Below are 17,158 nucleotides of genomic sequence, written 5' to 3'. Positions count from 1 at the left end.
AATCAGGTTGCCAGACCTAAACTGATGCACTAAAATTGGTTATTGGTCATTAAGGAAAAATATTATTTTTTTATGGGAATAGCATTAATGAAGCAGGAGCCAAAAGCTTCTGTGTCAACATCCATGTTACAAAAGTTAATTGCATTATTTTCCAAATTTCCTAAAAATATCCTCAAAGTCCACAAGATACAGGAGAAAACTTCACACAAGCGTCTCACATGTCTGATGTTTCAGGATCATTTCAATTTAGTACAAAGTTATCAATCGACACGGCGTTTAGAAAGTACGACGCCACTTAAAGTATCCATCCTTCCATCTGTTAAAACAAAGCAGTGACTCTGTAATGTAGCTTACAGAAATGTAACAATGGTTGTTTCAGTTACCTCATTTGCTATAATCTTCTTGCTTCCTCTGCGTTTCCACAGGGGCCCTAATCTAATCTAAAGTCATCTCAACTAATCCGCAGCAGCAGCAGCAGCAGCAGCAGTGGTCGAGGTAAATTAGGTCTTTGACTGATAGCCATCTGCCAGACGTGTGTCTAATTAGTTTGTTTTACTCTAAATTGATGCAAAAATGAAATTCAGATAGGTGAGAAGTGGGCGTGGAGCTGCAGCGGCGTCCTGCTGTTCTTCCAGCTCTTTGAAACCACAAAAATCATTTATTGAATCATTAAGTTAGTAAAACAGCAACTGAACAGAATCTGCAGCTTCATTCACAACTGAATGGTTGGTTATTTAGCAGGTAAAGTAGTTTTACACATAATAAAAATGAAAAATCTTATATATATTATTGAGTATTGACTATTTTCTTCACAGCATTTCCCTACAGGAGTAAATAATTACTAACAATACTGAATTAACAAAGTCAGTGTAATAATTGGATGGTGACGGTGCTCAACTGTTGACAAACAGGACTGAGGTGTTTCACTCTGCTAAATCACCTGGTGCAGTAACACTTGGTAAATAACACAATACCTAGAGTTTGTAATCCTACTCTTTGATAAAAGCTGACATTCAAAAGGATTATTCAAATCTTCTTTAGTTGATTCACTGTTGAACTTCAACCACTTCAACCAGTCAAGCACATGATGATCAGAAATTGTACAGAAAGTCAAGTTTATTTTTATTAATTTACTTATTTTAATGGTTTCTATTAGCTGAAAAGTTAATATATATATTATATATATGATATATACTCGTCCACAAGCCAAAGCTCTTTAGTTTTAACAGAATTATTTTCTGATATTTTATTTACTGAACAATCAATCAGTTATTAAAGAAAATAATTGTCAAATGTATTGATGATGAAAATAGCTGATGCTTGCAGCCTTACACTCCTTCGACAACATCAGACTACGAGCTGGAGGAGCCGTCAGAGTTGATATTGACAAATTTGAGATTAATCAATTTATGTTGGCCCCAAATGATAGGGAGTAAACCCGGGGCCCCTGGGAGTCTGGAGCCCCTGGGCTGCTTCGCCAGGTCCATACAGGGAGGAGGGGCCAACACAACACTGGACTTTCACAGAGGAGGCCTCCGATCATGTCCAGTTTCCAAGCAACAGTCAAAATCTTTTTTGGGGGAAAAATCACGACCACATTCATCCCCTGACATTTGTAACCATTTGTAATTGTAACCATGGTGACGAAGGTCCATGGCAGTGTCCCTTCATAAAACTGATTTTATGTTTTACAGTGATTTGTAACGGTTTTATTAGGAACTGGAAATGATCTCTTACACAAACACAAACACAGTCGACCCAGAAGAGGTGGACAACAGCTGCAGGTGGATACGTGGTTGAACAGGATTTTAAAAAACTACTACATAATAGATCCAATGGTGCGGGTTGCCAAAGCCTGTGACCACATCAGAAACAAAAGAACAAAACATAGATGTACCTGTGACTTGTTGGATACAGCACCTCTTAATAAAGGAAGTACTATGGTTAACAACCACAGGCAACACTGGGAGTTTATATCACTGCCACCATGTACAGTATGGAAAAGCAATGAGCTCAATGGACGACGCGATTTCAAAGTCCACTTTTCACTTTCAGAGTTTGCATAGTTGAAGTGATTTTTTGTTTCACCAGTCAAACACATTGATGCTCAGTGAAGCAGACACAAAGTCTCCGCTTTAGGCAGCTTGATTTTTCTTTTGTCTATTGTATGCCTTCAATGCAAACTGTTAATTAAAAGAAAACAATGCCACCACCATCATCATCATCATCAGCAGCAGCAGCAGCAGCAGCAGCAGCAGTTGGCTGCTAAGTGTCTGTGGATCTCCTAAACAAACCGCGGGGCCCTGAGCTGCATCAAGAGGCTCAGCCGAGGTCCAATCTGACATTTATCTCTCCGGGCCGTTCTGCTGATGGCAGCACGACGTCGCTTTAGGAAGCAGCTGTTTACTGTCAGAGATCTAGGTCAGGACAGAGAGAGATGGACACACGGTCAGCCAGAGTCCTGCCAACAGTTTACACACACACACACACACACACACACACACACACACACACACACACACACTGCGTGGCCTCCAGTGCATCTGTAAGGGCCCCTGAATCATACAGGGGCCCAGGACCATGACATTTATTATTCAAAAGGTTATTGTCAGTTCAAATGAGAGGAATTAGGATATGAGAACGAGAAACCTCAGGGCAGAACTAAACACACTGAAGACACCAAACAAATATAAACTTTAAAAAAAATACAAACCTACAGAGAAATTAAAAAACACAATAACAGTAGTGTTGAGTAGATTTAGTATCAGGACCATTACTTTTGTATTTTTCTTGTATAGTGGAAAAGTGATGAATGTGCAAAAGGACATTCACCAAAAACATGAATGTTCATCCTCCAAACAGCAAATTTAATGTAAATCTGGCAAATTGTTTTTAAGATACTTTCTCGTGAAACCGTCAGAAATCAAAAATGTAACTTTAGTTTATTTATTAAAAAAGAAAACTCAATACGACATAATTTATCACAGAAATGAAAAACTCTGTGTTTTTTCAGCTCAACATTCACTGAGATGAGTGATGTGGAAGATGAAGATCTGCTGCCAGAGCTTTCCACCTGACACACCTGACACACAGGTAAGAGGCTCAGCAGCCACAGTCAGATCCCAAAGGCAGCTTTATCACACTGTTATATAACACACACACACGCGTGCACACACACACATTGATGCAGGGCTGATGTGAGGACGCAGCCACACTGCTGTCGTCAGCACTGGCCAGATCAGATTTAACAGCCCCCCTTCTCCTCATCTCCACACTCCTCCTTGAGTTTCCTTCATGATCCATGGTAACGCTCTCCTCCTCCTCTGTGTGTGTGTTTGTGTGTGTGTATTATTTTATCCTCTTTCGTATGCGCGGCCTGCTCAGGCAGGTGAGGTTAGGGTGGTGATGTAATCAGGTGTGTTGTAATGTGTGAACAACAGATGTGACAGCAGGTTGTTCCCAAACATGACAGACGTGTTTATGAAAAAAGAAAATCACTTTTTTAGTTGCGCAGTCGTCCAGCGACAGAAACAAAGATCTGTCTGTCTGTGTGTCTGTCTGTGTGTCTGTCTGTCTGTCTGTCTGTCTGTCTGTGTGTCTGTCTGTCTGTCTGTGTGTCTGTCTGTGTGTCTGTCTGTCTGTCTGTGTGTCTGTCTGTCTGTGTGTCTGTCTGTCTGTCTGTCTGTCTGTCTGTCTGTCTGTCTGTGTGTCTGTCTGTCTGTGTGTCTGTCTGTCTGTGTGTCTGTCTGTCTGTCTGTCTGTGTGTCTGTCTGTCTGTGTGTCTGTCTGTCTGTGTGTCTGTCTGTCTGTCTGTCTGTCTGTCTGTCTGTCTGTCTGTCTGTCTGTGTGTCTGTCTGTCTGTCTGTCTGTGTGTCTGTCTGTCTGTCTGTCTGTCTGTCTGTCTGTCACATTATTAAGACATTAAAAACACACAGGAGTTAATTTATGCCACGTAATAATCAGCTGAACAACTGGTTTATCCATTTAACAAATCAATGCTCCTACTACTAATGTGTATTTTCCTTAATAATAATGATAACAAGAACAGGAAAATGATGCAGAAACAGAAACTAATATAGATAATAGATTATAGATAGATAATAGGACATTTGAATGAAAAATGAAATAATATACAGTATAAAACAGAATAAATAGATAGTAAAAGAACAAAATCATATTAAACCAGTTCTTTTGTTTCTCGTTCTGAGAATAAAAATCTGACTTGTCACGTTTACAGAGACAAACCTGAATCTGTTACTTTCATGCGCCATAGTTTTTCTGTCGAGCTTCACTTTGAGAAGACGAGCTACAAAACGATTCCCGGACCGTCAGTGATGAATAACGTCAGCTCTCATTCAACATCACGATATCAAAACTGAGTGGCTCCAAGTATTAGTTTTATTGTTGACATGTGAAACACAATGTTCAAATAAGGAGATTCAGTAGGTGTGATTCATGATCAATCTGTCAACTCTTGTCATTGAATCAGATTGAATCAAAAGTTTGCGAATATTTCACAAATACAAAGTCGTCAATTTATCAAGATTGAACTCTATTCATTTGTTGATTAACTAACTGTTTCAGCACAACACACCTTTGTTGGCTAGATGCATCACAAAGAGTGAAGACAAAAACAGACATTTGTGGACAGATCAGACTCAGTCTAAAGATCAATTTAACGTATTTTGGTGTGAGTGCTGTCTGAAATTTGTGATCTTTAGTGTCACTAATTTCCTACATTCTGTAAAATGGTCGAAATCTGGGTAAAAAAAAAATCAGACGTAGAACTGTTGATGGAGGTTTGTGCCGTCCCATTAGACCTGTTTTCAGACTCTCATATGAAGCATCGCAGAGACTCATTAATGTCATTACATAACACGGCTCCTCTAATCATTCTTTGAATCCTAATATTAGGCTGCTCCCGAGCTAATCTATTTGTCTTGGCATAATCTATGGCCTGCTCGTGTAAGCAAGTCTCCACCTAAAACTTGATGGTGTCACTGTGTAGCTTATTATTATTATGTAAACTGTTTTAATGCTGCGATTGGCCCGGGACAGCAGGCTGCAGCCGCTCATCTCAACGGCAGAGTCATCTTCTAAACATAGAGAGCAGATCTGATCTGCAGCTCAACAGCTTCACGCTCCTGCAGCAGGTGTCACTTTCATACAAGACGGAGTCCGCTGCATGTTGGGCTTCTTTTTACTCGCTCAGTGAAATTATAGAAAATTGTTTTTGTAAAAAAGAAAGAAAAAAAAAAAGACAATAATTAGGTTTTCTTGATTTTTTTTACTTGAATTTTTAGTGTTGAAAAGTTGCATCAACAAAACTTTCAGCGTGCGGACAATCTCTCCTTTTTCTTCTTTCTTTAAACATATAGATGCATGAAAATTAAAATGAAATCTGGTGAAAAGTTGGGCCACAGTCGGGTTGTTGTGGACCTAATAACATTTCTAATGAACTAAAAAAATAAGATGCAGATCACATATAATGTTGTGTGCAACGCACTTAAAGTAAATTACAACAATTTCCATACAAGTGATAAAAGCAGTGAGATGGTCTAAGACTGTTTGTCAATACTGAAGGTTGAAAATTGGCCGGCTGTTTGAGAGGAAGACCTTTTGTGATGCACTTCTTTAATTACTCTTTAGTAATTATAACTGAGCTTAATAATTGAGGCTTTGCCAAACGAAGCCCTTATTGCGTAGCACATATTATTTGAATGGATAACACATGATTTCAATAAATAATAAAGCAATAATCCTATCACTCATGAGCTCCTTTTGCTCATAAGATATTAAAAGGAAGCACCAGCATAAGTAAATTAAACCTGCATAATATATGAAGAGAAGGTGAGTCAGATACTGGTCGGTTAGGTGCTTTTGGTCTAAATCATGGACGGGTCTAAAAGCTGTTTCTGAGGTTTTGTAACCTTTGAAAGACAAAAAGACAGTTCCTAAGGTGTCAGCTACAGACCGCCATCTGTTTTAATTCTCAGTGCAACCCCAGTTAAATATTATCACCATTATTATAGAAAAACATTAAAGTAAAATAAACAATTCAAATGTTGAAGATGTTTGGTTCAAAGTATGAGAAATACAGTCGAAATAAAATATTGCTTCCTCAACATTACGATATAAAAACGTGTGAGTGCATCAAAACCCGGGTTCAAAGTTCAGCATGTTTGTGTTTGAGCAAATTTCTAGTTTCCATCTCTTCGCCTCTCCAGTCTGCACCGAAGACGCTGCTCAGAGAGCGAATCAAACCTCTTGTCTTGTAAGAGAAAACTTACATATAGCTCCTTTAAAAGGACACATGTAATCACCAACCTCCAACACCTCCGCTCTGTTTATTCTTTGTTTTCTAGTTTGTTTGTTTTTTTCGTGGAGGTCTGTGACGGTGAACAGAGGCAGGACATTCATTTTGTTTGTCTACGGTAGAAAAAGCAGAAGGAGATCAAATTATTTTCCGTCAGTCTTGATCTCAGCTTCTCTTATAGGAAAACAAAAAATAATAAGTAATCGGCGTGTAATTGGGTGAACCCGACCTGAGAAGACTAATTAACTGGTAAATCTTACAAAGGTCAACAGTGTGTTGGCCAAGGATGAAGAGAGTTGCCTCCATATGGCTAAAGATGCCCACAAGAAGTGTGTCTTCACTGCTCTTTTAATCTTTTGAGCTAATTGTGTCTCTTTCCCCCCTCGGTCTCCTGGTGACTGCGGCTGGTGCCCGGGCAGACAAAATGTGGTCAAACTCTAATCTACTTAACTGCTTTCCACTTTGTTTTTCCAATTATGGCCGAGCCTTGTTATTGTGGATCTGAAACTCGCTGACATCGACATTAATTTTGCTCCTCAAGCACATTTTCTACTTAGAGTTTAACATGAAACGGTTAGAAAGAGTTGTCTGAAGTTTTTGCAGATTATACAGATAATAAAATAAATAAAATAACCAGTTGTTCAACATAAATTAATTGACTCTGCCTTGGACTCTGAGTTGCAGTAATCTATATTTTTTGTATTAATAATGGATCAAATGTGTAACATGCTGCTCATTTGGGCTGTAGCCAGGATTTATAGCAGCTGTGATTCACCACACTTTACTATTTTTGTTTCACTCTCAGAGAAAAAGCTCTGATAAACCCATTATCCACGACCTGCTCATCAGCAGACACACACACACACACACACACACACACACACACACACACACACACAGTCAGAGACCAGCTGGTGAACACAGCGGAGCGTCTAGCAGCTACAGAGCCAGAGACGTCCCTCAGGAGTTTGTAGAGAAACAGAACTAAAAGACGGATGGACGTGTTAATAAGTTGCTAACATAGCTACTTAAAAAGTGATATGTCATGTTGTGTTTACTGATGTCAGAGGTTCGAATTCCCGCACTAACCCCCGACCCAAAGAAACTTTGACAAGTCAACAGAAAAAGTCTGTAAAGTTTTTAGGGTTTTTTCTGTATTTTTTTTGTTTTAATTTTAAAGTTGTATTTTATTTGAATACAGTTGTCAAAATGCATTTTAAATGTGTCTCCTCAGTGTTGGGTTCTGGATCTGCCCAAACTCACAGAGATACTCACCAACTGTACATATTTATATTATATTTATATTTTCATAAATTTTTATATTTTTTCTTCTTACTATGTTTAATGTTATGCACCAAAAAACCCAAAGAAAATTCTTCGTATGTGAAAACATACTTGGCAACAAACCTGATTCAGATCCAGATCCAGATCCAGATCCAGATTCAGATTCAGATTCAGATCCAGATCAGCTCTGCTGCCTTTATTTGTCTGTTCGCTCATTGCTCTGGTTTTTCTGGCCAAAACACTAGACAGAGTTAGTGATTAGCTTGTGTAGACGTAGACGTTAAAGAGACACAGGAGTCTGTGGAGACAAAACAAAAACACTGGTGTGGCCAAAAACAGGACTCCAAATGAATGTAAATGTTGCAGTGTTTCTGTTAGATGCAGATCTACGGGGCAATAACATGTTAGATGTTGTGGTTTCATCTTGGTCATCTGCCCCCACAGTGACATAAACATCAAGTAATGCAAGTGCTCGTATGTCCGATGTGAAATCAGCCATTAGTGCAGTTACTGACACGTGTCCCGAGCCACACAACAAACAGCAAACAGTAAAAAACAAACAAAGAGTCGGTGCAGATGCCAGCGGGCAGATGTCAGAACCACGGCAGCTCGCGTCCTCTTCCGATTAGATTCATTCACTTGAACCACTCAACTGTGTGAAGAGACAAATGATGAAAACGGGCAGAAAGTTGCACGAGCGTTGGACCGTCAGGCGATGATCGTACCGTCACTAAAAACTGAGGCGTAGTTCGACACCTGCTTTGAATTTTAGAGCTGGATATTTTTTGACTTTTACAGTTGATGCTCTGTGACTTTTCTCCAATTTGATTTTCACAATCATTGCTAGGAAAGAGGGTTTTTAATGGCTTGTTTCTCTTTGTTTGTCTGGTCTTGTTTTAATCATAGCAATAATGTGCAGTGCTTTTTAGCTGCAGATTGTCTGACATTTTAGTAAACAACAAGTCATTTTCATTCAAATGTGATTACAAAGCTGCATGTTTCATATTTCTCTCCCTGGTTCTTGGCAGCTGCTCCTTATGTAAAAGACATGTATGATGATCCGAGTTTCTTTATAATAAATGGGAGACCGTCATGAATTAGCCAAATGAGCCCCAGCCAAAACATCAGCCATTCAAAACTCTATTATTCCCTCTGTGACCTTTTTCCTCTGTCGGAGGAGAGAGAAGCGGGTGATCTCCAGTTTGTCAAAAAAGAGCAAAGTAGGAGTTAATAAGCAGCTCCTCAGCAAACACTGGGATTCATTATGAATGGGAGGCAATCATACAGATCAAATATACGGCTGGGGGGAAATGGAGCTGGAATTCGGAGGCGAAAAGGAGGCAAAAGGAGGGGAAATACAAATCGAAGAGGCTGGTAAATATAATAATGTGCGCCTCATGTAATCATTCCTTTAAATGCAGATACCGAAGAGGAGTGTTGACTGATGGATGCCCTCGTGGACAGAGGAGACGGAGGGAGATGGAGCAGGATGGGAACTGGTCTAAAGTTACAGCTCTTCCACTAGAGAGCTTTAAGAGTCATCACTGTTATTTCTTTTCTCTTTTTTTTCCCCCTGTTGTTGTTTGCAGACTCGATGAAGATCCCCAGTCCGATCAGCACCAACGTTCTGGCAATGTGACTGATTGATCCAGTAGATGAACAGTAAAGATTAAGAGGATGACAAATAGGCATGCTGCTTACACAGCGCTTGGGGCTAATCCTCCCCCTCCACCCCCTGGACTCCCTTTTGAGGAGCTGCCACCGAGGAGCACCCACAGACAGTGACTGACCCCGACGGCCAGAGGGAGGACACACAACCTGTTGACGTGCAACAAGTGTCAGCCCCGAGCTCATGGCAGGACCCCAGCCCATCTGCATCTCCGCACCAGAGCCCGCAGCACAGTAGAGGCTCAACCCGCCATCTGTCCACCGGGGGAACCACCGGAGACCCCTTACAGCTACACCGCTCAACTTTTCACTAAACTCAAAAGGAACTTGAACTTCGGACGTTGTATCTTTTGAAAAGGACGAATACTTTACAACAAAGTTTCTCATCTCCAGCCGTCACCGATCGAGGAGACGATTTTCAGTGGAAAAATGATGGAGGATCACCTGTCGAAGATCCCCATGATGCCGTCCTCTTCCCCCACGGAATCGTCTGCCAGCGGCGGGACTGATGACAGCAGAGGAGGTAAGAGCGCCACATGCACCACCAGCAGCAACAGGTGAAGCCTGAAACATGGGACACAAGCTCGGCCTTGAAAAAAAGTTACAAGGCAAAATGAGTTATGGAGCTTTTTGATTTTTTAAAATTTTTTTATGATATATAAGTTTCTGTTCGAGATACAAAACTGTTTTGTGTTTTTTATCTTATTCATATTTAACTAAAAACCATCTGTGTGGTGACAAATTCTTCTTTAACACCATGACAACCACAAAGTAAAACTGAAAGGTCTTAAATATGCACATAAATCTATTTTCAATAAGATAAAAACAAAGAAACGATGACTCCAAGTTCACACAGCTGCTTTGTTTAAATACAAATAAGACTTGATTAATGCAGAAAAAGGTCAAAATACATATTTATTATGTAACTGTGAGCAGTGCTGTCTGAATTTATTTATGATTAATGGGTTTATTTGGATTAATTCCAGTATCCCTGCATCATTTGTTTTAGTTGTTAATCTGCCTCCAGCCATTTTTTTGTTTTAATTTCATAATCATCCACTAAATGAGATTCTCAGACCTAAACGGCTGTTGCAATATTGACTCGTGTGCTTTGTCAGACCGTGGAGCCACATGCAGCCTGAGCTGACAGTGCAGATGGCAGGCACATGTATGAAACAATACCAGACTAAAATGAATGGCACTCACTAACTGACCTGCCCTGTGTGTGTGTGTGTGTGTGTGTTTGTGTGTGTCTGACTCACAGCCAAGAGTCCAGCCCCGGGAAAAGCTCTGAGCCCGGCTCTGGTCTGCAAAGTGTGCGGCGACACCAGCAGCGGGAAACACTACGGCATCTACGCCTGCAACGGCTGCAGCGGCTTCTTCAAACGCAGCGTGAGGAGGAGGCTCATTTACAGGCAAGTGAAAGCTCCAACCCTCCTGCTGGACCGCCATGTTACTTACTTAAAATCTTCAGATACCAAAATTCATCATGAGATGATCCCATCCCATTAAACCTACATGAGGTGCATTTTGGGAAATTAAGATTCAGCTTTTTATCCAACTAATTCTCTCAGTCATTAACTTTAAACTTTAAAATCCACAACTTATATGTATAATATCAAACACATAATAACAAAATTACTCTCATTCCTTTTTAAAGGCACAATTCATGATACAAATGTAAATAGCATTTAAAAGCTTGAAGCCTGTTAACACTAAATTAATGTTTCTGTTAGTTTATGCTTATAAACAGGCTGTAAGATGATATGTGAATATACCTGTAATATTGTACGGTCAAAAATTACACAATTCGTAACTTTACTTTTTATTTTTTATATATTTTCTGAATAATATAACATACTGAATTTATGTGAGTACACCTATAAATTCATCTATTTTGAGTGAAAATGTTTGTTTTATGTGAATATTAACATTTATACTGATGGAGACAAACCTTTTAAAGCGCCACAAAATATAATTAACTTTTTATTCTTTTTATACATATTTTTATTGTGTCGTCTGTGAATCAGTTTGTGACTAAAAGTAAGAGCCAAAACTTTTTTTTGTTTTCATTTGGATCACAGTGTCGTTAGCGTGAATATAAGAAATTTTCACCTCCTTCGTCCCAAATTTCCCATGTGGATTCAGACAGACAACTTTTATTTTCAAATAAAAAAGCTTGAATTTCATACATTTTATCATAAATTTGTATTTTTTTTAAATCATGTTTAAACCCAAGTTTCATGGTCTTTTTCAATATTTTAAAGCACCACGAAACCAAAAGAGATACTGAGTGTTTGGGTTTGTTTTGAGTGAACTCTCCCTTTAAAAGCTTGCCTGTGTGTTTACAGGTGCCAGGCCGGTACCGGCATGTGTCCGGTGGACAAAGCTCATCGCAACCAGTGCCAGGCATGTCGGCTGAAGAAGTGCCTGCAGGCGGGCATGAACAAGGACGGTGAGTGTGTGGAAATATGTTTCAAATGCGAGAAACATTCGCTGTCAGTGTGTTTCTCCTCAGACAGCAGGTGGTCTGACCTTTCACCTTCTTCCTGCAGCGGTGCAGAACGAGCGGCAGCCCCGCAGCACAGCTCAGGTCCGTCTGGACTCCATCGACGTGGACCCTGAGAAGGAGCACTTGGCCACCACACGGGAGCCCACCTGCTCTTCTTCTTCCTCCTCCTCCTCCTCTTCCTCCTCCTCCGGCGGCTCCGTCATCACGTGGCCCCACATCACCTCCTCCATGTCCATCACCTCCTCTGTCGCCCCCCAGCGCTGCGTCAGTCCCCAGAACAACCACCGCTTCATGGCCAGCCTCATGACGGCTGAAACCTGCGCCAAGCTGGAGCCCGAGGACGGTGAGCAGGGTTTGTTATTTGAGACGGAAGCTGCTGCCTGAGAATAACGCTCAGACAGACAAACTTAATGTGCAACTTTAGTGAAACTAACCCCAGATTTGTTGTCCAAACTTGTAGAGTGCCCTACTTCTTAGCCACGCCCCCTCACATTAACACGCCTCCTAACATTCAGCAAGTTCGTGTTAGCATGTTAACATGCTAACAAGCTAACATGTCAGCATGTATACATAAACTAGAGTTCTGCACGAGTCCAAAAAGTGAGACCTGAACCTGGTTCATACACAAAATCTTTCAGATTTGACGTGATTGAACTCTGGTTCTGCCACTACTGAGACTGACCTGAGACCAGCTAAGCTGAGCTATAAGATAGTTATTTTTAATATTTTGTGAGAGCATTTATAAGTTAATAGTAGAGAGATGACAGGAAATGAGGGTAGAGAGAAAGGAGGTACAACAAATATCTTTAGCCAGATTGTAGTTTATAGTCTGTGTCAGTTATTGTCACTATGATTTTTTATATAGGTTAGTTCCAGTAGAAGAACATAAACTGAGCTAAAGAGAGTTCCTTGCACCCGATTCTAAACTCATCTTTTCTGTCTCAGTTGACGAAAACATCGACGTAACCAGCAACGAGCCGGAGAGAGCGTCCTCGGAGTATCACATGGCTCTGTACCCGTCCAGCTCCGAGAACGTGTACGAGACCTCGGCGAGGCTGCTCTTCATGTCGGTGAAGTGGGCCAAGAACCTGCCCGTGTTTTCCAACCTGCCCTTCAGAGACCAGGTACATGATGTTTTCACTGTGGTCTGTTTTCCAAGTTATACAAAGTTGCAGGGAAGGTTGTAAAGAAGATTTAAATAAAAACTCATGATCTCATATTTGTGACTAAGTACATCACAGTTATGAGATCAGTATTATTTTATCTACGAAAACTAAATTACTAAATCATAATTCTGTGTTACAGGGTAATAATTATGTGATAACTCATCGTGGTTATATATTTTTCTGGCAGCAATGAACTTCCATATTTCTTGAAACGTCTCTGTTGGATTTTCACCGTCTCCCTCTCCCCCAGGTGATCCTGCTGGAGGAGGCGTGGAGCGAGCTCTTCCTGCTCTGTGCCATCCAGTGGTCTCTGCCGCTGGACAGCTGCCCGCTGCTCTCTCTGCCGGACCTCTGCCCCGGCATGCAGGGAAAGACCAGCTACACCAGCCTGGACCTGCGCCTCCTGCAGGAGGTCTTCACCCGCTTCAAGGCCATCGCCGTCGACCCAACAGAGTTCGCCTGCCTCAAGGCCATCGTGCTCTTCAAGCCAGGTGAGGAACTTACCATCTCCACAGGAGACGGTTTATTATGATTTCAGTTATCCCCTGGAAATATCAAAAAACCCTTTACTCCATGCTCTCTCCTCTAGCGCCACCCTGAGGCTTAACGCTCAGATTTCTACACAATATATTTTAACTTCAATTTCATCTTTAACTTTGAGAAATGTCTTGAAATTTATATGATATTATTATTATTATTTATACAGTGAAAAGAATGTCCCAATACTGTGTTACTGGGTTGTGTGTGATAACTATAATACATTATAACTTATCAGTTATAACATTTATACTTAGTGACACTTTATTCTTATTAGTATTGTCTCCTTTTTGTAACATCTGGATAATTATTCTGTCAGTATGATTAAGTGTAAGTGATGACACGGGTGTTTTTCTCAGTCTACAACGGTGTTTGTGTGACTCATGTGGTTTTTCTTCTGCACAGAGACTCGTGGTTTGAAAGATCCAGAACAAGTGGAGAACCTGCAGGATCAGTCTCAAGTGATGCTGGGACAACACATCCGCTCACACTACCCCAGTCAACCAGCCAGGTAACATCCTGTCTCATGCCTCAGTGCTACATGGACATTAAAAAAAAACAAAAAAACACCTTTAAGTTCTTTTACACTGTTAAATCTCATTAATCGGCAGCCTGCTCTGTGAGGAGTTGATTTCTGCCTCCTCAACAATGATTTTCTTTCATTAATAGCCTCGTTTCTTTCAACTGTTGCAGTAGAAATTAGTTTCTTTGTTTCCTTTTCTACACTTAATTTCTCCTTTTAAAGTCTAACGTTTGGATCTTAAAGGGCTTAAATGATCTGATGTTTTATATTCTGAACACAAGGCAAAAACCAAACTTACCCACGGCCACCAGAGGGAGCCCAAAACATGCAAATAATAAAGCAAAGTCCTGTTCATTTTCTGTATTATCAAAGTACTTATCAAAGCAAATCATGTATTTTGTCTCAGCTTCACCAGTTTAAAGAAAGTCCCTCAATGTTGGAGTTAATAATTTGGGATTCGGGAGCACCACAGAAAAGTCATGCAGTGTACCTTTAATTCATTTTCTCTCACTGATTTCCAGTCTGTTGTAGCTAATTATTGTTTTTTCAGATTTAATTATTGCAAAATTGAATTTACAAAAAGCAAAACTTACAGTTTTAAATTTGGGCCCCAAAGATCAGTGAAACTTCCTCTGTCTCACACATCAGTGTAGCTTCAATGTGACTCAACAACAGGTTTTTAATTGGCCAGTTGGTTTAATAAAAAACAAACAAATATAAAAAAAAACAATAGAAATAAATGGCACATTGATAGGTAAGCCTTGCATTGCCTCACAACTTAATAAATCATCATGCCTGTGCTATTCTTGAAACAATATTAACAGTTTTAAGATGTTTGTAATGGTCAGTCTTGCATGTTGACTTGGAGTCTGTTTATTGCGCCTTGGCTCAGACTTGCCCTCAAAGACTTGAGACTTCTTGAACTGTCACATCCTTGTTGTATAAATGATGAGATGGCAACAAATTGTTTGCACATACTGTAATTTTCCCTGTTTCATGCAAGAAGTTGATTCTATATCATTTTTTGTGTGTGTTTAGGTTCGGAAAGCTGCTTCTTCTTCTTCCGTCTCTGCGCTTTGTGAACTCGGAGCGGATAGAGCTGCTGTTCTTCCACAGGACCATCGGAAACACTCCCATGGAGAAACTGCTGTGCGACATGTTCAAAAACTGAGACCGTCACACAGAAACACATGCAGTCATCCACAATCACATCTCCTGGTTTGAAAGGAACGACATTTCACACACACACTTGCTTTGTATCTGTGTATACACATCTGAGATTCTGCGTGATGTTATTTTCTCAAAGGCCACTTTATTATTTGTTGTCTCAACATCAGGTCGTTCTGAAAATTAAAATGCTATTCACTTCTTATCATCGTGCTTGCTGTCTATTTGTATCATATTTAGACTTTGATTTGTGTCTGAAGTGACTCACGATCACAGTTCCTCCTCTAGTGTTTCTCTATGTTTTTTTGTGCAGATCTTTATTTGTTTGGTGATAGATGGACTGTATATCCCTGCTGTCATTAATGTCACTGTTACGTTCATGTTGTCATGCCTTGATAAAGTAAAAAATTGCTTGAAAATGGTTTTTGATTCTGTTTTCATGACCGCCACGCTTCACAAGAGATGATGTAGCCTTTGTCAGCGCCGACACATACTGTAGATTAAACAGAGTCTTCTGAGACCTGGACCTTCTGTGCTGCAGAGAAACAAAGGGCGCCCTCCTCTGTCTGCTTTCCCACACGCTCTGCACTTTGTTTAGTCTAACGTTTGCTGTGTGGACACTCATTGACATAATGCATCCCCTAGCCCCTTACTCTAACCTTAACCTAAACCTAAGTCTGACCCTAACCCTAAAACCAAGTCTCAACCCTCAAAAAGCCCCTTGAAGTTGTGAGATGTCCTCACGGCGATGGTTTCAAACCAAGGTTTGTCCTCACAACAATAGAGCTACATGTACACACACACACACACACACACACACACACACAAACATAATAAGTCCTAAGTATAAAACGTAGACAGGAGTAAAGTCCTTTCAGTGTGAGTTACAGTTTTTCCCTTTTGTTCAGTTGCATTGTCAGAACAATGGGCGGTTTGGAGAAGGCCAATGCTTAATGCTTACTGCATATATTCCAATTACAGACAGACGTGGAGTTAAGAGCCTGTTAGGTAAAAAAGAAAAAGGGAGAGAGAGAGAGAGAGAGAGCTAAAAAGCTGTGTAGTTATAGTGGATGAAGATGGTTTAAATAGGAAACAGCACTGATGTTGTTCTTTGTTGCCACAAACTTGCTTCCATTGTTAAATATTCATTAATATTCTTGTCTGAATTTAAAAAGAAAATTGCTTGGATCACTTCACAGCATGAAACAGGAAGTACATGTTGTTCGTCCGGATCAAATAAACATAATAAATACATATATAATTATACATAAAGATACGATTAATGTGACACTTAATGTGTAAGATGCAGCGACTCATCAGCTGAGAGGAAAGTATCTGTAACACACACGGTGCCTCTTCACTGAAACCTGTACAGTGACTATGTTGCAGTTCTTTCAAAATAAAGGGACTTTGAAAAGAGATGTGAAAGCAGACATTTGTGGTTGAAGTTGTTGGTGGCACCTCAACCAAATGTCAGCTTGATAAGAGACGTCACTCAGTATTACTTCACCGTCAGATTCAAAACACATGAAAACCATCAGAGAGCCACAACAGAGGAGCAGAGCTGCACGCCTGCTGCAGGTAATACAGACATCAAACACTTCTGTTAGCGACTTAAATTTAGCTTTAACTCTGGAGTTTAAGAAGCTAAGAATAACATCCAGCACATCAATGGTGGCCTTTTATTTTGAAATAGCAGCAGTCGGGCAGCGTGGGTCCTGTGCGTGGCCCTCGTACACCCACGCAGTCAGAAAATCCTGGGGTCAGATCAACTGGCCCCTGTGTGCTCGCCGTCATATGAGCAAGCTCACTGATCCAGATTAAGAAACTTTGAACTGCCAAAGGAGATTCGTCTGATTTCACAGCAAAGTGTGTCACTTCCAGCTGCGAGTAATGACTCCAGTGGCTGAAAATAAGCCTTTAAATATTCATCATGATGCACAAGACGAGCACGGGAAGAGCTAACTGGATCACTGAGTCCATCT

The 17,158-nt window shown here is 40.4% G+C and overlaps 1 protein-coding gene across 2 annotated transcripts; it reads left to right on the top strand.

The window, feature by feature from the left end:
- The first annotated feature begins 198 nt into the window (after positions 1-198).
- LOC130180023 (photoreceptor-specific nuclear receptor-like) lies at positions 199-15,586 on the top strand. 2 transcript variants are annotated; one of them, XM_056393429.1, is made up of 10 exons: positions 199-495; positions 3,014-3,093; positions 9,190-9,791; positions 10,533-10,683; positions 11,620-11,723; positions 11,824-12,123; positions 12,726-12,904; positions 13,197-13,437; positions 13,889-13,994; positions 15,045-15,586. In XM_056393429.1, exons 3-10 carry the CDS (start codon positions 9,698-9,700, stop codon positions 15,175-15,177), a joined length of 1,308 nt encoding a protein of 435 aa, XP_056249404.1. In that variant the 5' UTR covers positions 199-495; positions 3,014-3,093; positions 9,190-9,697; the 3' UTR covers positions 15,178-15,586. The 2 variants fall into 2 exon arrangements, with proteins under 2 accessions (XP_056249404.1, XP_056249316.1); XM_056393341.1 differs by lacking the exons at positions 199-495; positions 3,014-3,093 and having other exon boundaries at positions 9,022-9,791.
- The last annotated feature ends 1,572 nt before the right edge of the window (positions 15,587-17,158 follow it).

Source organism: Seriola aureovittata, chromosome 1 (genome assembly GCF_021018895.1).
Source record: "Seriola aureovittata isolate HTS-2021-v1 ecotype China chromosome 1, ASM2101889v1, whole genome shotgun sequence".
NCBI lineage: Eukaryota > Metazoa > Chordata > Actinopteri > Carangiformes > Carangidae > Seriola > Seriola aureovittata.
This window is presented reverse-complemented; position numbering and strand designations above follow the sequence as displayed.

Coding starts and splice junctions, on each gene's coding strand:
- LOC130180023 (XM_056393429.1), top strand. CDS start 9,698: ATGATGGAGGATCACCTGTCGAAGATCCCCATGATGCCGTCCTCTTCC. Junction 9,792..10,532: donor GACTGATGACAGCAGAGGAG/GTAAGAGCGCCA, acceptor TCTGACTCACAG/CCAAGAGTCCAGCCCCGGGA. Junction 12,905..13,196: donor ACCTGCCCTTCAGAGACCAG/GTACATGATGTT, acceptor CCTCTCCCCCAG/GTGATCCTGCTGGAGGAGGC.